Raw genomic sequence first — 23,315 nt, 5'->3', positions numbered from 1 at the left:
TCGGATTCGGTTTTTGGAGTCTGGGATCTGGGATCTCGGACCCTGTGCATCTGGTAACCCGAGACTGGAGCAAACGGCTGTGGAGGAAGTGGAGCCACGATATGCGTGCATATTAATTTTCGTATATTTACGTTGGCCCGATCTATAGGATTGGGCTGGGATCTCTCTATGCACTGCACAAAAAACATGGCTAAAATGTTTAAACATTTTTAATACAACAAAAACCTGAAGCTAGTGACAAGATAGATACAAATAAATATTATTTTAACATTTAATATTTGTTTATAAATATACATTTCCCTCTATACACTCCGCAAAAATAGATATAATTTGCTAAAATATTTCAAAGTTGTAAACCCAACTATAACCTTTACTAATTTCCTAATCAAATTACCTGTTAGATAATAATACTAAGGGTCAAAATAAAATCGGATTTAATTTTTGATAAATATGTAGACATCATCTCTTCAAACCATAATCATTTAAATGGAAATATTTTGCTGATCTGTTAAATGATTACATTTAAAACCTTAAAAAAAGACTTAACTTAAAATAAATAATAAGGACTTGCAAATTTTCAGATCTTAAAATGTTAAAGTAATTCAGTTAATGTAATAAATAATGTACATTTAGTTAACCTTTTTCAGCTTCATTATAAATTGTTCTATCCTTTTCTCAGTGTACACACGTGAAACTTGACTGAGACTTGTTGCTGCCGTTGCTGGTTGGGTTTCGCTGCTTTTCTAGCTGCCTGATGATCTAATTTGGCAACAATTGTCGTGGTCGTCGATCGCTGATGCCGACGATCGTGGATCGACTGGATCGGGATCCCCAGTCCCCATCCTCGATCACCAAACCCCCAATCCCTATCCCCACATCCCCATCCCCACACACATGTGTGAGCTCTTTCTGGGCCTTTGGATCGATTGATCTCGATAATGAGTTTCGTTTCGTTTCGTTTGGCTCCAGAGGACGCACCCATAATTTCGTATGCTCTGTCACCCGAACGATACCTTTGCGACGACGATTATGATTATGATTTCCCCGCGCTTTTCCGCTTGGCTGGATACTGGGATGCATCGATCACACTTGGCGATCTCCAAGTCACTATTTTCACTGCTCTCTCATTAAGACGGGGGGGCTCATGGCTCATGTCTAATAAGACGACTTTTTCGATGGGGGCGCGGACCTACTGGGGCTTGAAGTTTGGCTTTTGATTTAGTGACTGCCATTTTGTACTCGTCGTACGTGTACCGAAATTTAAATATAATTTATGATCAGCTCGGCATATAAAGTGCGCCTTTTGCTGGGCAGGCCATAAAATGTCGCGAATGGCTGATTGGGGGTTCTCATTTCTCGATCCACTCGCTTCGATTTGTTTATTTGTTCGGAATGAAGAGCATGACCCAAAAAGGAAAACAGAATGTGGGGATATGTGGAGAACATTGGAAGACCATTCACGATTATTCTAGATTCCATTGAACTTTTTGGCGGAAGTAGAAATTGATTATTAATTGTGGTTGGGCAATTGAAACTGTAGTTAAACCTCCAAGTAATAAATATTTATAAGTCTGCTGAACGAAAAAGTAACTTCTTATTTTTTTAAAATATTTTTTTCTTGTTTTATACAACGCATTTTTCAACCTTTTTTTTAAAGAACTTAAGACAGCAATTTTTAAGAGTACGAACGAGTACTGAAGTCCCTAAATAAAACTATATCAATAAAAGGATCGCTTTATAGTAAAATTTAAGATTATACTGTTATTATTGTAATTCGGAAAACTCCGAGATTTTACTTTAAATAAATCGAAAATTGTATCCATTTATTTTTTTAAAATTTTAAACTAAAATATCGACGTTATATCTGAAATGAAAATTGCTGAAAAGAAGACTCCCAACCCACCCGTAAAAATAAAATCAGTTTCAAGTTCTTTTCGTATGTAAATAAAATGTATTTTCTTCTTTCTTCGCTTGATGCAATAAATTACTTAGAATTACAAAACATTTTCGTATCAAAATATTTGTTGCTCGCTTATCTTCACTTAGCTTACAGTAGAACATTTTCAATGTATATGCGAAGAAGTAGGGGTCATATCAAAAATATTTTACGGTCTACAGCTAGGCTAAAAATACTATCGTATAAAATAGAGAGATGTTGTAAATGTCTTGCTAACGATTGTCTGGCGTTTCGATTGTTTCTCAGCTTAAAGTCTACAGTTAGACATAATACATTATGTACAGGATAAATCGTAGAATACTTTACAAAGTTCATCTTTAGGATATGGGCACACACTCTAAAATGGTTTGAATTAATCAAATTGGGGCTGGTTACAAAAGTTACAAAAGGGGTATACAAATTAAAATGTAATTTTTAATTTTCTCTTTTTTTCATGCGGAGAAAATGCTGACTAGAAAATAAAAATAAGTGAAATTCTGCTTGAAGTTGTGTGTCTGCACTGGGATTTTTTGTTTTCTTTTTTTTTCGGGAACTTGGAGCCGCCTAAGAGAGCTAGGAACTAATTTTTGGTGGAACATGGCTGGGATCTCAGCTATATAGTGTATATATAACCTATTGCTCGGCGTAGCCGGCATAGTTGAGTTCGCTGCTGCTGCTGTTGGGGGATCCTCCCGCATTGCCGCCAGGACATCCGCCCTCCGAATGTTTGGTTAGCAGGGACATCCTGGAAAAGGTCTTCGAACAACTGGTGCAGGAGTACTTCTTGATGTCCGAGTGGGTCTGCAGATGGGCTCGCAGATTCGAGCGATCGGCAAAGGCCCTGTGGCAATGCTGGCAGCTGAAGGGCTTCTCTCCCGTATGAGTGCGAATGTGTCCCTGGAGGAGCCAGGGTCTCGAGAAGGCCTTGCCGCACAGATTGCACTTGCAGGGCAGCGTGTGGGTGCGAATGTGCATCTTGAGGGCGCCCAGGGAAACGTAGGTCTTGTCGCAGTCCTTGCAGCTGAAGGACTTCTTCACCTGGTTGCCCTCGGCGGCGGGGCAATGGAACTGCTGGTGTTTGGTCAGTCCGGAGAAGGTGGAGTAGGACTTCTGGCAATCGGGGCACTGGTAGCGCGGCGGCTGGCTCTTGTCCTTCTTGCTCGGACTGGGCAGCAAAGCAGGAGAGGATTCCCCTGTCTTAACGGGAGGGAGTTCCCCAAGCTGCTGGCTCTTCTGGCTCAGGTTCAGGTTCTTGTGCTTCAGCGAGAGATCCTCGGGCAGCGAGGAACTGCAGCTGGACTCGGGAGTCATCGAGCGCATGGAGTAGTAGGAGTTCTCCGAATAGGCCGGTGAGATTGGCGCATGGTGATGATGGGGATAGCCACCGAGATTCGGGTAGCCGGCCATCTGGGGATAGGGCAGAAAGCGATGCTGCCTCACGCCAATGGGTCGGTGGATTATTTCCGATCTCATGGGCGGCGAAACGGAGCTGGCGCGTCCATGAAGATAGTGATGTGGTGGCGGCGACAGGGAGCCCAGCGAGTCACTGGGAGAACTGGGTGCAATCAAATCGCCACGCAGTGGGGAAATCTGATGGCCAGCCGGCTGATTGATGGTCCTATAGAATTCGGCGGTATAGGGGGACATGTGGAAGTTCCAGGGATATTTGGGGTATGTAGGCGTGGGCACGACGACGGAGGCGGCAGCAGCGGCGGCCACGGCGGCGGCAGCAGCCAAAGCTGCAGCCTGATTTTGATTGGGATCCGAGTCCACATCCACGTCCACATCCTCGTCCTCCTCCTCGTCGATGTGCTCGTCGTCCGTGTGATCCACATCCACGCCCTCGTCCTCGCAGCAATCGCTCACGTTGATCAGCTCCTCGGAGGGATTGTCCTCCAGAATCTCCATTTTCTTCACGCACAGATCCTGCGGCTCGTTCGGTGTATTAGTTTGTGGCGCCTCGAATTGGTAGTTAACCGGGCGCTTTTTCAGCGGGCACTTACTGTAGTTTTTCTCCACCAACATGTCTTCCACGGAATGCATTTTGCTGTTTTTTGTATAGTTTCTTGGAATTGCTTGAAAAAGTTCTTGATTTTTCTTGTCACTTTTATTCTAGTGTGTCCTCATGTTCACACAGGCACAAATTCAGATACACAGAGATATGAGAAACGCGTGTTTTCCGTTAGCTGGAATATGTATCGGTTATGCGTAGGTTATGTTCGGTTTAAGGGAGAGCTGGTTATGTCAATCGGTTAGAGTCTGAGAAGAACTGAGCGAGTTTGGCGGTGGTGCGGCCTTTTTATACCGCCTGCCCTTCGGCTGCACTCGGCTCTGCGCACGAAGCTGGCGAAAGAGAGCGGCGTGCAAGAGAGCTCTCGCACCGAGAGAGCGTGCATGTTCATGCAGGTAGCTGCGTGTCGACCAATCGCCGTGCTCGGCGCGAAAACAGGTTTCGTCTTGTTTATGTACGAATGCCTCACGTGCCGACTTCGTACACTTGCACCAATCGAAGCCGCAAACGAAGCGATGCCGTTATAATTGCACTGGTGTGGACTATATAATCTAAGCTCCTTACCTGTGTGCGTTGTGCTCTCTGCAGCTGCGCACTCTCTTTAAGTCGGAATTCAATGCGCAATAAGGAGACAGACGATCTTACCTAAGAATTTACTTAGAAATTTAGGGAAAACCTAACTTTTAGAGGATTAGCGAAGAGGGTTTCCATTTGCCTCATTATCATTATCAGGTGCATCATTAGTCGACCTGATAACTGAAGCGCAAAAAAACGGGCAGGTACGGGCAGGTCAACTTAATGTCAAAGGGTCTCAAGTCACAGATCAGGTAGCATTCGGCATTAATGAACCGTTTTTTGTTCCCCCGAAAGGAGTGAGGTAAGTAGTAAAATTACAAATTACCTGTATGGTAATTTATTGATTGGGAAATGCCAGTTGTCATGAAAACAACTTCTCAGGTATGCTAATGCACTATTATTATATTTCACTTTAAAATACACAAAATAAATAACTTAATGAATATATCATTTGAAATTGTTTTTGGTTTCCTATAGATCGATTTTATACAGTCCATAAAACGTGGCTTTACTGTATTACTTGGTATTGTTGTGAAATAATTTACATTTTCTTTCTATTAAGTTTAATACTTTAAAATATGTTTTAAGTAAATGAATAAATGTATTAGTTTCTATAATCTTGACATCCAAATCACTAGGTGAAATATTTACATAAAAAACTGTCAAATATTTAATTACTTCTATAAATTAGTACCTTAAAATGTTTTTAGACCATTTTATAGAACAACAATTTCACCACATAACAATTCCCCTATGTACTTTATCAATAAACTAATACTTTTGAAAGAGACAAGTTAAAACATAAACTATGAATCTCTTTGCTGGCAAAGAGCATTAAAATATCGTTCTCTTTGAACCGAACACTTTTTCTCTCTGTTTCGTTTCCACTTTGTTTCGGTGGCGCTCTTGATATTTTCTCTTTGGTCTCCAAATTCTTCGAGGCGCCAAAGAAGCGATTTAACTATATTTATGTTTTTTAGGATTTGTGGGAGGGATTGGACCCATGTAGAAAAGAGCATGCGAGCAATTAAGGATAGTGTTGAGGTCCTCAAGTGGAAAATGCCACACACAAACACCCACACACTCACACAATATGAAGTGGCAGATGTGTGGCAACAACGCCAAAACAAACAAACACAGCGAAAGTGTTCACTCAAGAGATAAGATAAGAGGTGTTTTTCCCAACCTCAATTTCAATTGCAGGACATAAATCATTGGGAACCAAACCACGCAGGACACCAGTGCCAATTTGTGACCACTTACCGGGAATTATTTATACACTCAAAAAAATATTATCACAACAAATCAGTACCATAATATCGGTAGGTAATAACAATAAACGTAATTTTGTTCCCAATCCTATCGTATAATCGCCAGTCACAAAAATGGTTATTTTACAAAAATATGAAATAAATTTATAAAAACCATTTTCCACTTTTTCGTAACTTTTGTTCTCTGTGTAGAACCCACACACAGTCGGCATTTAACTTAATTAGCGTTCTTATCAAGCGTTTGTCCCTGTCGCAGGGCGACTGCTGTGCTTAAGGATTCGGATTCGGACTCAGAGATCCAGATGCAGATCCATCCCCTTCCACTATTTTTGCAACTAACAGGAATTCCCAGGAAGCAGACTATCCGGGCACAAGTGCGATCCCACTGAGATTGCCAAACGAGGAACCCAAAAACCGCCAGCATAAATTAATAGATAAACATGTGCAATTCTAGAGACAGGTTCGAGTTTGGCAGGCAGTGCTGTGCACTAAGATAATTTTACTCCAAGTCAAGGACATTTTAGTCATTAAACGGAGGCTTAAAATATTCGATGTTTTTGTTAAAAAAAATCATCTGAGTGTTATACAATTTTTTCACATATTTAATTAAAAAAACTTCTTAAAACGATTTCTCAAAATAATTTAATAAAAAAAACTTCAAAGAAATCTTAACGTGGAAATAAATTTAAAAAAACCAAAAAAAAAATAATAAAAACGAGATTGTTTTATAAAAAAAACAAACAAACTACAGTTTTCAAAAAGTTTTAAGATGTTTAAAAAATAATATTACCTTTTATTCGGTAAAATTTCTGCATTTTTAGCCACTCTGCTTGCTCTAACTCCGATTTACATGCCATGTCCAGGTACTTTCAGTCTGGCTCTGGGTATTGGGACCAGTTCGGGTCCGAGGGTCTGGGCATCTGTTATCTTATCGCACGTCGTTGGCTTGGCTGTGGTTATATGGCCAAACTGCCCATGACGTCTCCTCTAATTCCCCTTAGAAGCCGGAGAGACGGAGTCTCTGTTTTCGTTGTCTCTGCTCGATAGGCTGTTAACAAAGATTTAATGATCTTGTTAACTAATTTTTTTTCTGGCTTCGTTCTTGGTTCTAGTCTCAGACGAAGTAAAAGTGGTCTGGAGTGGGCCGGGAAAAGGACCACCCACCGAAAAGCGACCATCCATCCGACCGCTGTGCAAGTTAATTAGTTTGCGTTTCTTGCCGGTCTTAAATCACACTCGAACGGGTTTATTGCGAGTAATTCTACGTTATACTTCAAGTGAGAGTGGAAATATAGCACTTAATTAAATTCGATAAGCCTTAAAATATACGTACGACCAATAATATTTATAATATAATATTTTTACTCCCAGCTATTTAAAAATGAAACTAAGTCTGAATTTAAAAATGTTTAATAATGCAAGATAAATAATACTATTTTGCAATCAATTATGGAGGATTCTTAAATCCTTTATTATTTAAGCAATTTAACAATTAAAATAATAAAGTTTACAAATTTGTTTATGGGAATTTTTAATTCCCTTATTTTCAATCTTTATTTTTTTAAATCATAATGATCGGAAATCAATTAAAAAATCAAAGCTGTTAACCTGTAATCCTTCTACCTATAATATTTCCATAATTCTTATCCCAGCTCTGCCAAAAATCAATCACGGAACTTGTAAATAGGTGACCCAAATAAGCAAACCGCAGACTTAATTTCAGAATCCAAGTCAATACGCATCCCCCTTTAGCCTGCCATAACATTTTGAAAGCGTGTAAAATGGTGATATTTAAGCGATTTTTGGATGTTGCAACATCCCAGACACAAGCAGCAAAAAAAAAGCACCACAACATTTAACAAAAACATGACGCAAAAACAGGCCAAGCCGCAACAGGCTAATCCTATTTTGGAGGCAATGAAAATGAAACAAAAATAATAAAACTTTTTTACGACAAGCTCTAAAAAGCTGAAATACAGCGCGGCCAGAAAAGGGTTTCCAGAGGTTTCAGGGTTCCGGACTCGGACTGGTTGGGGATTTCAGTGCTGGTCTGTGGGTTTGGAGCGAGCAACAAATTATTAACGACATTTTAAATGCAACGCCTCTTGCCTGGATAAAAAAAAGGGAAGAGGAAAAAGGGTCACAACCACAAGTCGGCCGATGACTGGGCCACGATTTCTGGATGGACTTGAACGTGGAAGTGGACGTGGACATGGACTCCTCGACCCGAGAACTCGACTCCTTGCGGGCTCAACACGAAGACGCGACGCCTTTTAATGAGATTTGTCTGAAGACATGAAAAACTTTTGTAATTCCCTCTTTTTTGCAGGACACGCAGCAAAAAGCGACAAAAGTCGGCACTCAAAAAAATATTGGAATTAAGTACAGGAATTTTAGGAAGATCCTAGTACCGGAATTCCGATCCCAATATTATAAGTTATAATATATAAATATAACATTTAGGACAGAAAAGCAAAGGTAGAAAATACCTATTTGGTATTATATAAAATCAAGAACTTTACTTTAGACTAAAATATTTTTGTGACATTATAAAAATTTGTCGAAATATTATTTGTATTTCTAAAATACTGTTTTTTTTTGTGTATCCATACAAAAAGGAATCACTTGCCCCAACGTGTGGCATTAACAAGTGTGTGCTGCAAGTTGTGCTTTATATTTTATGCTCTGGCTGTTAAAATTGAAAATTACTTTTGGCCCAGTCTCGCAGACGCTCGAGATCTCGAAAACTTTCGAGGCCTACCGCATTTGAAAGCTGAGACAATAATTGCAGAGGGAAAATTACAATCGAGCGTTTTTATTATTGCCAGAGCAGCAGACTCTGTCACGGATCTGTGGGGATCTTCAGTTCGGATCGTATTGGATCGGTTCAGTTTGGTTTCCCAATCCCAATCGCAAACCCAATTCCACAGACCCATCGAAAGTGCGTGTGGGTTGTTGCCCCCTTGGGGTTTTTGTTTAAGGTCTTCGCAAATGAAAGTTTTCTCCTCATATCGATGCTGCAGGACATTATGTTTGATTAACGAAACGCAGGGCGAACCTCGGACTGTTGTAAATAAATTTTACAACCTTAAATGCCACCCGGACAACGTAAAAACGAGAAGCAATTGAATTGTCTGAATTATGTTTGTTGAATTATTGAATTATAGGTGGTCGGAGGGCCGAGATTTAAAGAAAAATACAACATACCACAAGCATGTAACTGAGCCAAGTACTTAATTACCGCAGGAGAAATTTATTTCCTTATGGTTAAACTGAATTTATACTGAGGAGAAAACATAAGGGCTTTAAGTTGAAATAAAACTGTCATAAAAATATTTATATTTTAAGTTTTAAATGTTTAAAGGCAATTTTGCTTATACTTTTTTTTTTGTATTTATTAAAAATCATAAAATAAATAAACATAATTATATCATAGTTCTTAAATTCTTTTCGAAAAACTATCATTAAAACCACCGAGCAACAACTTGAGCCCCAACCCAACCCATTTTAGCCCAACAAGTAGCCGCACATTATAACAACATTAACATCAAGCACATCGGTTAAGTATAATGCATGCCACGAGCATAATGATGCACTCCCCAAAAACCGAAAAGTGCTCGATGTGATGATGATGACGATGGGGAGACACGGCGGCTGCGAAAATTATTACATACGGAGCGGGAATTCGGCATGAACATGACGCGCGATGCCACCATAAACCGGCCGATAACCTGGCCAAAACCATGGCCCAAACCCCAAACCATGACCCACTCGATGAGCAGGAGGCGGTGACGGAGCTCCGACCAAGGAACTACAAAAAAGTATCATATGCAAAAATTGCGGCGGAGGAGGGCGGTGGCAGCCGCTTAATGGCTGTTAGCCTGGCTGGCGTGCCTGGCCCGGATCCTCCTCTCCTAACCTCCATTCCCAACAAATTTACACATAGAAAAAATCTTTGTAATTAAGATCTCTTTGAATAAATTTAATTATATCTTGAATAAATTTTTAAAATAGTTAAAACTGTTTAAAAAAACCAAATCAATACATTTTAATGAAAAAACTAAAATCTTAGACCATTTTCTAAAAAATTATCCAATAATAAACTAAACGAAATAAAACACTTCTTAAAATATTTTTTCTAAGATATAGATTATTCTATAATAAAGGATTAATTAATATTTAACTAATTTTTCCCGGTGCAGAACCATTTGCAAGCTCAGTAACTGCAGTCCACCAAGTCCATCGCTTTTGGTTTCAACCTGTAAAAATGTATAACGACAGCATTAAGCTCGTGCCACCAGCTGGAACTGTTTTCTTCTTGTTACATTATTTTTCAGGGGGGTTTTACCTCGCTGTTGGATGTTGCATAGGCATATGGGACAACGGTACACTTGCCTCAGGTTCAGGTGGGTTCAGAAAGCGGCAACGCTCAATCTGATTTGTGTCATCGCTCCACCTATCCTACCCAGGCCAAAGCTCAAAAAGTGCGCATAGACTCTGTAATATTTCCAATAATAGCTAAAGTAGTTGCGAATTAAGGTAATATATGCAATACACTAAAAATACAAAAATTAATATATGATGCCATTAAAATAATAGAATATATTACTTAATCTTGAGATTTATAATGAAGATTTTCTACATATTTTAATTTTTTATTAGTTTACAAATTTACATTTTTTAGTACACGACTAGTCGATTCCTTTCCACTAGCACAATCTTTACTTGTCATATAATAAAATTTCAATATTGTTATTAAAGCACTTAGAGGGTTTTGTCTCCCTGAATAATGACCACATTTTCAGTGCTCGATCGTGAAGCTGGTTTCGCTTCTGTGTTTTTGGGATGCGATACTCAACCTGCTCCCCTCCTTTTTAAAGTAGCTGCGCGTTCGGTTCTTAAAATCACAGCCAGGTGCGGTTCATTCTGGCAGACATAAAGGTTCTCGGGATCGCGGACTGGGATCTCCTATTGCATTCAGACATTGTACTTCCAGATGCCGGGGTGCAATTCAAATTAGTGCTCGGGGCACTCGGGATGCATTATCCTGCGGCACGTTGATTTATATACAGACAGGCAGGCACACGCTTCGTTCTTTTCAATTACTCAACGCTTCTCCAGCTCGGAATTTCATGGGGATTCGGAGCCCCAGCTCCCGTTTCGCCTGTCATGTTTCCTTTTTCCATTCTATTTGCTTATTTTTATTTTATTTATTCAAATGCAGCGTGCCTCGAGTGGCCGTCGCACTAATGAACAAATCCTGCTGCAGTCCTGAATATCGAATCCTGAATGGTTTTCCGGAGAAACAGCTGCGCGTGCGATTGAAGTGGATTCGGATTTTTGGCTTGGCTCTGGATAAGTGTGCCGGTGTCAATGCGTTGGTCCCTGTCGGAAATCCAGGATAATGGATAAACTCACAGGGAGAGGAGAAAGGTGAAGGTCCTGGTTTCTATTAAATGAATATTTGTCAAAATCGAAAAGGAAAATCATGTTGGAAAGAGAAATTATTAAAAATCAAATTTATTAATGGGATATTTTAATATATTTTAAAATTTATCAAGCCACAAAGTACCTACCAATAAACAGTTGAGTGCCCAAGAAAACTTGGCCACATTTGATCAGTCAAATCAGCTAACCCATTTTTTACTCGCTTTTTATCTCGCCCATAAGACCTCTCCTTACTTAGCCCAACATCTGCAACCCAATTACTATTCCCCGAGTGAGAGAAATATATCTGAAGACCTCCCACGTGCCGAGCTATAAAATAAAACTTTATTCCATTCCGCAGCCAAAAAGACAACTCGCATTTTCACCTACAACCCATCAAATTGATGGACATGATTAGAGGAGAAAATGAAAGAGGAAAGTGCGACCTTTGGCGCCTCGAAAAAAAGAGTTGAAGACTCCAAAGACTGACAGACCGATCCCCAAAAATAGGCAGATGCATTGGGCTTTCGGGGCGATAATTGATGAGCTTTTAGCATTTAAGCAGCGGGAAATACAAACTAACGCACTTCAGTCGAGAAATGATTAATCATTTGGCAGGTGCTCTCCAGTAAAAGAGGCCTCTTAAAGGGTTCCGCTTAACGAGAAACTATTTAACTTAATTTCAACGGTTTGGGTTTGAATTTTTGGTTAAACTGTCAAGTGGCCGGTGAAGAAAAGGGCTCGATGGTCCGCGCACAAAAGGATTCCCGATGGTCGGCCAAAGGATTACCGACTTTTATTTGGCCTGCGCGGGCCACACCCACGCAAAAGGTGCGTTCTCGTCTGATTTCGAGGGCTGTAAGGGGCGTGGTCCGTGCTGACCTGGTTCAGAGCGACTTCGAGTAGGCCGACCCGTGTTGGCATCATTATATAATTTGACGAAAGCAATTCGAGGCGAGCAGCGAAACAGTTTACGGGTAAAATCAAAGGCATTGAAACAGTGGGGCGATTTAAGAAAATAGTTAGTAAAAAAGTAAAGATGAAAAGAAATTGTATGTAGTGTAAACAAACATAATTTATTTATTTTGCTCCTCTTTAACTAATCAACTACTTTTATAATAAATATCTTAGATTTAAGTATTTATATTTCTTTGCCATTAATATTTGTATTTATTATGCTCCAAAAAATATTTACATTTTTATAATTGTTAAATTAAATTTATGAACTTTAATTTTATTTTTTCAAAATGTTGTAAATTGTAAATTTTTTAATTTAAAAAAAAGGACCATTTTGTATATGCCTAAAATATTTTAGTGTAAAAAAAATGTTTCTTATCAAAATATTTAATCCACAGTAAATCCCGCCTAATGACGTGTTAAATGCCTCGGAAACTTTGCAGCTTGAACACACTGAATTCGTGGCCCCGACTTCTTATTATTGATCCAAGATTTATGACAATTAATAATAGGTATAAGGCAGTCGAGAATGGATGCCACTTCCGTTCCCAATCAATTAAGAGGGTCGAAAATCTCTCCACCGAAAATTATGACAAACTATATATAAGCCAGATTTATGCTGACAGTTTCTACTTATAAATCTAAGAGGTTTTTATTATTTCTGGACCACCTAGCCTAGAGGATGATGTAATCAAGACGAGCCGAGCACCTTGCCAAATCCTGATCTTCACCAGGGCAGCTGGCATGTGTTCCACAAGCCACCATCGACATGGCTTCATCTCCCTTTGGATTTGTCAGCTGTCCTGAGCCCGCTTTTGTTTGTAGTTCTTTTCAGTACCCCCACTCCAAAACTCCTTGCGAATAATAGACGGACATGGAGATAGGCATCGCTATGCGGATGGCCTAGGCGCAGGTTCGTTTTCGCCTGACTTTGGTATCTTTTGTTTTTGCAGAACAATGGTTGGAATCAGAAGGAAAGATGTTCATCACCTGTCCTTGCCTTCGGAGCGAGTTCTATTTTTTGCCAAATGCCTTTTGTATAGAGAGATCTCTGTTTGATCCTGCTGGCTTGTGCCAGGTATCTAAAGGATTTGTAATTATATTTGCAGGCTAAAATACTTTTGAATATTTACCAGTTTCGAAATCGTTATTTACATGGTTCCATCAATCTTTTTATCGTTTTTGATGAAATGCTACCTTTTTGTTTTTGCTTGAGTAAATACAAGTTTATCGCTTGATATATTTATATTTTATTTTATTTTATTTTTATATACCTACTTTTTATTTGATTTATTTGAGTTTAGAGCTTATAAATATCTTAAATTTGTGTTAAAAATAAAAAATGTATAATTTGAAAATGTCCTTTATTTTATCAGGACTTTAAATAAGTTACAAACAACTTTTTTTTGATCAATTAAATAAAGGGCATCTAATTATTTTCAATCAAGGTTATATGCAATATTTTAATTTTCGAAAGAAAATACTTAATATTTGTTTTTTTTCGGGAGGTTTATGAACTTTTATTATTTAATTTTTTAGGATATAATTTTTATGAAATCACAGGTAATAAATATTATACCTACCCATTACCTATTATTCTTTTGAAGAACACATTTTTTGCACAATTTTAAGAACATATTTTTTCCAGTGCATAAGTACAGATGTTCGGGATTCTTCGACCAGGAGCCCACCTGATCGAAGGGCGGGATCGGGGCAGCGCTAATGCGCCACCTACTGCTACTGGGAAAACAATGAGGAAAACAAAGGGCGCTGCCATTAGAAAGGAAAAACTACGCAAAATGCCAGGTCGCATGCTGTCCAGGAAGGCGCTCGCCAAGGATTCATTTCGAACAAAGGACCTTCGCATCCAGGACAATGCTAAGCCAAATTGTATGGCTTTCTAACGATGTTGTCAAGCGGCGACGGGTTATTCATTGCCAAAGGTCTAGCCACAGACAGCTCTGAAAACGAAATACCAACATAGTATTGCCATATCGGCATAGATCTTATCGTTTAGCACCTGCACACCTAGCATCACTTTGGTCTTGCCCAACCAAATATAACTGAGCAAATAACCCATTTTGTGGTAAATATGCTCATGTCATCGAAAATCACGATCACCTTTCGTAGGTAGCGCCCAAAAATAAATTGGAAATGGGAATGGTAAATGTTAAATGATTGAAATTCAGGTGCCCGACAACGTGTGCGTGTCCAAAAGACACTTAATTTATCTAACATTTGCTTTTTCCTGCGGTCGTCGAGTTAAATATTTGTTCAAAGTATGCAACTATTTACCTCGTTTTTTCCCTGTTTTGTGTATCAACTGCTTAACATGTGTCTGTCTGGCATTTTTTATTTCGAGTAACCCTTGAGAGCTAAATGTTTCAGATAAGATAATTTCGGGTATCCTTTTTTACTGATATGTTTCGGTAATATTTTTGTTTGGACAGATTGATGGCCACGAAAGGATGGCGAGCATTATGGATATCTTAATATGTTTACTTGCAATAAAAGGTGCAATGGGTTTTAGGTTCCTGGCAGGTGAACTTATCGAGAGTTTTTCCCTGTAATAAAAAAATAGGAAAATATTTTAATTATAAATGTTTTTAATTTTTCTTTATAATAAAATATTTATTTCTGGAAACAAGTTTTTTTTTCAATTTGTTATTTGTACCCCTCGAATGAGCCGAATTTGCTAACAATCATTGTTCTTTTCCCTTGTGAGATCTGCAACATCTTTATTTCGAAAGAGCAGGCTCTCGATAATCATAGCTGTAGCATTCGCATACCCTTAACTCTATTGTACGCAAATCTGCACCAAATTTATGCAAATTGAAATTCCTGAGCAACACCTGGAAGGCAGAGACAATTGTCCGGATGATGAATGTGCTGCAGGATTGTTTTATTTTTCTTTTTCTTTTTGTATTTTATTTTTCCTAACCAGAACAAGCCAGACATATTGGCGCGGAGAGTACGAAAAGTGTAGCAAAAGGCAAGGTGTCAATTCTGGGAAATCTGCCCAGCGTGCAGACAATGCCCAGCTCAGCGGGATGTCCTCCTCCTCTTTTTCCTGCACCTCCTCCCAGTTGGCCAAGAAAATGGTTATGGCCATGTCGTTTTGGTGACAATGGCATTGGTTCGAGGTGAGATCAGGTGAGGCTCGAACTCTAGAGGATAGCTGGCCATAACGAAGCGCAGACAACATTATTGTCATCGCGACCAGGCAAAAGTAGTCCAGTGGGCTGTGGGAGAATCCTCTAGTAGCGCTCCAATTTACTACTCCGTCCTCCAAGTCACTTATTCTTCTTCCCACCAGCAATTTGCATTTGCAGGTTTTTTCTTGCTGCCTTAAAATCACTTTGTTCGTTCTCTATTGCACTTTGCATTGAGGGGACATTTATTTATCTAGTAAATGCGGATGATTTTGCATAATTTATAAGATTTTGCATGGCCTTCTTAGGCTGTTATGAGACTTTTACTGTTGTAAGCCAGTTATATGTAAATTTAATGGATACAAAATAGGGTAAATTTTTAAATATATATTTAGAAAGTTAAACAAACAAAATATTTAAAATTAATCCAAAAAAATATGTATAATAACTAGAATTAAAATATTTTTATTTAATGGAAAGAAATATTAAGTTTTCACGGTATTAAAACAAGAACTAAAAATACTAAAAATTTGTTAGCCTTATAAACTTATCAATTTAATTGAATTTAATTTATTTATTTTATATCCCAGCCTAAAAATAACATTTTTGTTGCTTCCTTTGAATATTTGAAAAATATCTAAGCAATGTACTGATTTTTATCGCAACAAAAACCAATCGGCACTTGTTGCTTTTGGGAAACTAAAAAGGAACCTGCCAACAAAGCAATTCCTGTGACCTGTTTCCTAGGACAATGCCAAACTCAATGGGGTGTTCTGGGAACGGAAACGAGGTGCTGTAAAAATAAATTAGAAGTGGAAGAATAACAATCCTGTTGAAGGTGTCCTTTTGCAGGCGTGTCAATTTACTTCCGCTTCTTAAAAAATAGAAAAATAAATCCCACTGCAGGTGTTCAGCCCACTCACCTTGCTATTACTGGCTATTATTATTTGGAATTAATTACTACCCAAATTGCTGATAATTGAAACATTTTCCGCGGCCTGTCTGCCATTTCCATAGGCCAAATAGATCGCTTCCTCCTCTGACAGATGGGACTAACGTTTTCCAAATGCCCACGCCCACTTAAGTGGCGGTGCAAAAAACCAGTAGCGAACTGCGAAAACGCTGATGGGCTGCGGTTGCAATCAAAACCATCAGCGGCCACAAAGTCCACGTCGTCATCATCATCATCATCACAAAGCGTTTCCCTGGCCAAGATTGATCATCGGGCTGGGCTCGAGAGCTCATCCATTTTTTCTGTATTTTTTGCCTTAGCTTTTTGGCCTGCCCAATCAGCCACACCCACAAGATGTGCAACGCTCATATTAAAATGGCTTAAAAAGGCAGCAGAAAGTGGCAAGGAGATCTTCCAGAGATGCCTCGCTTCCGTTCCAGCTGCAAGGTGTGTGGCAGCAACAGCAGCAGCAGCAACGAGGCAACAAAACAGTGCCCAAACAGTAGCCCCAACTTCCACTGCCACCGAAAAGCGCAACAATTGGCAATTTCATTTGCTGCGCCCAAAAACGCAGCTCCAACAGGTACGCAAAGCCGCTGATGTGGATACGGTTGCTGGTGGGTCTGCCAGCGCACAGTGAAGATTGCCTAAGAGTACCTTAAAGATTTGAATATAACTATTTCTTATATACATGTAAGCTATATGACGAACATACTGCAATAACTTACAAGCACACAAATACCTTAAGTTTATTACATTTATTTTATAGGAAAATATTGTCACTGAAAAAAAACAAATTTTTTTAAATATCTTTATTATACAATACTTTTTTTTATAGGACTTTAATATTTATTTGAACTTTGTTTGTTTTTTGTTTATGTCAAATAAAAACCCTTTTAGTTCATCTTAGTTTGTACCCACTGTTATCAACTTGGCATGCTCCATTCAAACTTTCTACGACTGCGACACGCTGCGATCTCTATGAACATGGTCTAAATGTCGGTGGGTTCCGTGGGGCAGGCGAAGAGGAGGAAGAAGGGTATGGAGCTCCGTGTGCAGTGCATAAAAGCTGGCGGTGCTACATCATCGTCAAAACCGTCGAGTTGCGACTTCGATTTCCTGTGCCCGGGATTGACGTCTCCCAGGTCACTTGCCACAACGTTTGGCTGCATTCGTAATTGCTCCGCAGCGAAATTTCCATATGATAATATTTATTCGCTGGAATATGCCTCCATCTCCATCGCCAGTCGGCTCAACTGCATCAGTCCGTCCTGTGGAGGCTACGCCTGCGCTCTGCCACGCAACACTCTTTTGCACTGAGAAAATTATAGAGAACTTGTTCCACAATTATTGGCATTTTTTCAGATTATTTTTGGGGAAAGCAATTTTCTTTATATTTAATTTTTTTTTATTTACATAAATAAAATTTAAACGAAATAAATTTTTATATTAATTTCGATCTAAAATTCCTTAAATGTTGTGTTCCTGTGCATTTGTTTTCGTTGTCTATTTGACACTGCGCAGGCGGCGAGGATGCTCTGCATCCAACTCCAAGCTCCAAACTCCACCTCCAAATGGCGAACTGCAACTCCACCTTCGATTCCGATTCAAAAACGTGTGGGTGGTCGTCTGAATGCCCTGCCCGGCTGCAAGTCTTTCTTTCTCTTTCTCCCGACGACTCCCAGCGTCGTGTTCGCATTTTTATTTCCATTTTCCATCTTTCGGAAAGGCCAATGCTTCCACTTCTCTTCAATCGATTTGAGTTTTATTATCTGGTTGGCATTTTAGTTGAATTGTTAGCTTAGTTTATGCGGTTCGCTCCTCGGAAATGGCAGGCGGCCGTTTTCCCCGGTGTTTCCATGTGTGGATTATGCAAGGGGCATGGAATCTGCATTTTCAACTGCTGTTGGGTGGCATATAACACGGCCCATGAAAGAGGGGAGAACTGGGAAATGTAACTTAAAGCAGAGAAGTCAGGTTTGAATGTACGAAAAAAAAAAATATGTAATTAATACAAATTTAAGATTTGAAATTTTCAAACAAAACAAAAATAAACGGTTTAAAAATCATATAAACTAATTCATCTTCTAATAATGGAATATTTCAAGATTAATAGGAAATTTAAATTCAATGAAACTCTTTAATAAAACGCTCTAGAGATTTTTGAATATCCCAAAAAATTAATGATCCATTTAAAAAATATTCATAGGCATTACAAAATTTAGTTAGTTCAATATCAATTATAATTTTAAGAAAACTATTATTTGATATTATTTATTTGACTTATTTCTTTAAGACTATTACTTAAAATGTTTGCTTATTTAACTGGTAGTACAGTTTCCATAAAATAAAGAACACATATTTAGAATACGTTTTCCTGCCATCGAATTGCACCTTGCAGCGGAGTTAAGCTTCAGTGACACCCGCAGGAATAACCAGGCAGTAATAGTTATATAGCCTACCCCTATAAGTAGGGAGGGCACGAAATGTAAAAACTAAAAAAAATAAACAGGTAATTAGGTCAACGCCGCGTCGAGTGTCGCCGGCACGCGTAATGAACCTGTTCGGGAGTTGAGTCGAAGTTGAGTTGCGTTAGCCGACAAAGACACATCGCCTTGCATTTCTAATAAATTTCTAGCCGGTTCGGGGAGACGTCAAAACAACACGCGTCTTGCTCCTGGAAGTGCCAGGTAAGCCGGCAATTAAATATGCGACCCAGCACACCCTTATATGAGTTTAAAGATCTGTCGGGAGGCAGAAGTTCAGTGGTGCACGGAAATGTGCGGGACAGGAGTTCCGAGTTCGGGGCTCTATAAACGGGCGACTGTCGCGCGCCGCTGTTTTAACTAATATCCGCTCACCCCGACTGGCGACGGGTCTTTCGGGCTTTGTGTCTAGGACAGGGCATTCCATCAGACCGCCTCCATTTGAATAATTAGGCGCTCGTGCCCGTCGCCAGTCGCCCGAAAAGGCCCACTTGCATTCCTGTGCACTTTGCATAACGTGTCCTGCGCCTGTTTCTCCTCATCCACCTCATCCTTCTCCTGTTGCTGGCCATTGAACAGGAACAAGTGCTTGGCCCGGGCCGAGTTAGTGGGCCATGTCAGGCACTTGAAAAAAATTTTAAAGAAAAAATTATAATATTGCATGTGGTATTATTTGTATATATTTAACAGAGTTTCCCAAAGATTAAGGGCTTCCACACATCAAAATATAATTAACAGATTTTGGTGGCTACCCTAAATTAGCTAATCCACTAGCCAACTAGCTATAATAATTATTATATTTTATAATTCTTTACAACCGACAATATTTCAAATTGAAATGGTCAATATTGAGCAATTGATTAAAATAATAATTTTTTAGAAATTTAATTCTTTACAGCTGACAATAATTCAAATTAAAATTGTCAATATTGAGCAACATTTCATCTAATGAGTAAAAAACGTTTAAAACGTAATATTTTTTTATTCTACGAGTTAATATATATATATAAATATAAAAAATTATTAAATTATTATAAAATATACATTTAATTCCTTAAAAGTATATTAATGATATTCAAAAACCATAACAAAGGAAAACTAGCTGTAAATGAAAAAGAAACTATTTCAGTGTAGGAAAATGTTGCGGTCAGCGGTGTCCATGAGGGGTGGGTGCACTCAAGCGGGGCATGTGGCAAGCGGCATATGTTTCCTTGGAGGTGTTGCTGGCTCGTGGCAGCACCACCAGCACCTGGCTGGGTGGCGAAGGATAAGGGCTGTGTTGGAATTCAAAAGTCCAGCTAATGGGCTCTTGAAATCTCTAAAGGGAAAACGAAATAACATAAAAAACAAAAACGTAAATAAACACTAAAATGCATATTAAAATAAAATATTACAAATTGTTATTTATAGATTACATTAAACACTAAATCCATATTATTACAGTAAATGTTAGATTTTTTCATCCCTGGACTAAAACCTCTGTAAGTTTTAGTTGTCAACCGACAATTTTCAGTGTCAGTTCAGCCACTTCCCAATTTATTAATAATTTTCAAGAAAATGTCGCTTATTCCCATTGAGGTGCCCATGCAGCCATATGCTGGTAAACTCCTGGTCATCAAAAATCTCATTCTGCCGGAGGTGACGCCCCAGGATTTGACCAAGTCCAGCAACTTGGCCAAGAAGAAGCCGCGTGCCTCCTTCTTCGAGCGCAGTAGCCTAATGAAGAAGCTACTCAAAAACTTGACCCAGGCCAACATGGCGGATGATATCTACATGGTGGACCACGAGGCACTCTTGGATGCTTTCTTGGCCGCCCTGGAGACCTATATGAAATTGGTGGTCCAGAAGACCATCGCTTTGTGCGAACATCGATCGGGCTATCATCTGTACAACGACGTAAGGTGTGTGATGAAGAACGACATGAGGACCACGATGATGTTCCTCAACGATCTGGAGATGGCCGACTATGGATCCTCGGACGACGATGCCGGGTTCTATCGCAAACACCGAACGGAGAGTGCCGATAAGGAGAAAAAGGGAGTGCGCTTGGAGTCGGTTAATGACACCGCTATGTTGGCCATCGGTGGAAGGAAGCGTCCGGCGGAAGCTGCCCCACCGGAAGCTACTCCCAGCGGTTCAGCGGCTGTTGGTCCTCCGGCTCAGCGACCATTTGGTCTGCGATTCAAACATCTGAGCATCAGGGATGTGCTGCAGTTCATGGAGGAGGACAGGCGCTACTCACGCTCCAATATGCTCTTCGAAGCCTACCTGAAGTACAAGTACTGAATATTGGGTATATGGATTTTTAAAAAATGTTATAGAAATTAAATGTCTCGTACATCATATCACAAAACAAAGAAAAACAATTTTTTTATACAATTTCTGATTGGAACACTTACATTTCTGAACGCTTAATATCTTGACATCGCTGTCATAATTATAATAATTAATTTTAAACACCTTGTGAATAATTTTAATATTAAATAATTTATTATCAGAGTGAATGGTTAAAACATTATAAAGAAAATTAACTATCTATAAAAAGTAATTTATCACCTTTTAAACATAATGTTATGACATATCCAGCAAACGGAAAGACTTCTTCATTATTTAAGACAAAACTGGTAGTTTTAATTTTAATTTTATGCATTTAAATATCGTCTATATATATTCTAGTTATTTTTATATATATTTACTTAAAAAAACTATTTCTTAAACCTAAATTCGTTGCTCTCCTGCACGTGCGTTACGATTTCAATTGCAGCAGCTACCAGTTCAATGAACTTCCTCTTCGCATAAATCCCCAAATGGAAATCCAACAAAAGCCCAAGGAAACAGGTGGTGTATCCTTTGTTCGGCTGCACTTGGCATATTCAATGGATCCCTTTTCCGATCCCAATTCCAATCCCGATCCCTCGTACTCCGTGCACTTTGAACTTTTGTACTGCACTGCTGCAGACGGATGACAATGGAAATGAAAATGGAGTGGGGCACTGGCACTGTGGCACTCAAAGGAATTTCCGGCGGGACAGGAAGCATATGCGCACTGGAATCACCGAAATCGAGTATCGAGCGTATTGCGCATGCGCCGCGCGATAGGAAACGTGATTTTATCGGTGCGGCTCATTATGTTAAGTGCTGGCAATAAAATCAAAGCGCACGCGGGCGACACATTTCATTGAACTTCAATTGAAGCCGTCCCTTCGGTTTGCTTACTCACGTACTTTCCATTGGCGACATGGCCGAGGATCGTGCTAGGAACCTTCTGGTGTGGGGATTTATTTCATTAATTTCCATGTAATTGTGGGCATTCCAAAAGGGTTAGTGCGATTATAAATGCATTGAGGTTCGGAATATCTAAAAGAAAAAACCTGGCATAGAAATGGTATTCAGCTGGTGTCAACTCTTGATTAGACTTGCATGTAAGTGTACTGTGAATATCACAAAATAGGTTATAAAATGGGTTAAAAATGGGATTTTCTTAAAATGCTTTCAAGTTAAATTAAAAAAATTAATGATTATTTTTAATAGACGAAAAAATTTATAATTTTATGAGAATAATATAAGTTTTAATAATAGTTGTATCTATTCAAATTATTACTATTTTTAGTCATGCATTAGGACATCTGCTCGCAAAGTAGATCCACTTAAAATTTCTAGTGTATTTGCATACAAAAAAGAGGAAATAGAACATTCTTCGCTGGATGAATTCACCCACTACACACTGTACCTCTTCCTATTCATAGATAACCGTTTGATAAAGGCCTAATGTATAAACAAATTCAAAGTGGGCCCATCCGCAGGATCACCACCTGTCGGAGGTGCAAAGCTAGCCACCCCTATTGAGTGCACCCTCTGCAAAGTACTTGCTACATGTTGCAATCCAACTCGGGCGTATATCCCTTTATTTCAAGGACTCGCAGGAGCAGCTGGCGAAGACGCGAGGAAAATATCAAACGCTGTCAGGCGTAAACTTGACAGGTAGACGAGTAGGAAAACTTCTCCCCCTTTTTTTTGTTGGTCTTGGACCAGAACAGCGATAGGATAAGGAACCACCCCAAAAGTTGCCACTTTAAAGCACTTGAAAAAAATATTTTTAACACATTTTATATTGTATCCAATAAAAAAAGTATTTCAAAATGGTAAAGAAATTTTTAAAATTTTTTAGGTGTACCTAATCTTTTTTGTAAAAATTTCTATTACAACAATCCTAAAAAATACTTCATAAGAAATAATATAGTTTTAACTAAAATTTGTTTTAAAATTTTGTTGATCAGCTCAATATTAGAATGTTAAAATATTATAAAAATTAAGATAGTTTAAATTTAAGTTTTAAGGACTAAAGGTATCCGGTTTTTTCAGTGCATACCTCGCTTTTCCAGGCGGAAGAGACCACTTTTTATGACGCAAGCAAGGTGTATTTGAACAGAGGGCCGTGGTGCCGGGAACCTTGCAACCCAGTAAGGACAGGAAGGCGAATTCCGGCACATGCAGCACCATATAGGTATCGCCACCACTGACGATCCGTTAGGTTCTTTTTTTTATAG

The 23,315-nt window shown here is 39.1% G+C and overlaps 2 protein-coding genes across 2 annotated transcripts; one reads left to right on the top strand and one right to left on the bottom strand.

Annotated features, from left to right (window-relative positions):
- Positions 1–1,970: 1,970 nt before the first annotated feature.
- On the bottom strand, positions 1,971–4,194 carry esg (escargot). The gene has a single exon (XM_017148673.3). The coding sequence runs from the start codon at positions 3,977–3,979 to the stop codon at positions 2,570–2,572; it is 1,410 nt and encodes a 469-aa protein (XP_017004162.2). The 5' UTR covers positions 3,980–4,194; the 3' UTR covers positions 1,971–2,569.
- Positions 4,195–20,246: 16,052 nt separating this feature from the next.
- Positions 20,247–21,185, top strand: nht (no hitter). The gene has a single exon (XM_017148517.3). The coding sequence runs from the start codon at positions 20,326–20,328 to the stop codon at positions 21,052–21,054; it is 729 nt and encodes a 242-aa protein (XP_017004006.2). The 5' UTR covers positions 20,247–20,325; the 3' UTR covers positions 21,055–21,185.
- The last annotated feature ends 2,130 nt before the right edge of the window (positions 21,186–23,315 follow it).

This window comes from Drosophila takahashii, chromosome 2L (assembly GCF_030179915.1).
Source record: "Drosophila takahashii strain IR98-3 E-12201 chromosome 2L, DtakHiC1v2, whole genome shotgun sequence".
In the NCBI taxonomy this organism is placed as follows: domain Eukaryota; kingdom Metazoa; phylum Arthropoda; class Insecta; order Diptera; family Drosophilidae; genus Drosophila; species Drosophila takahashii.
Note: the sequence above shows the minus strand (reverse complement) of the source record. Positions and strands in the feature narration are given on the sequence as shown.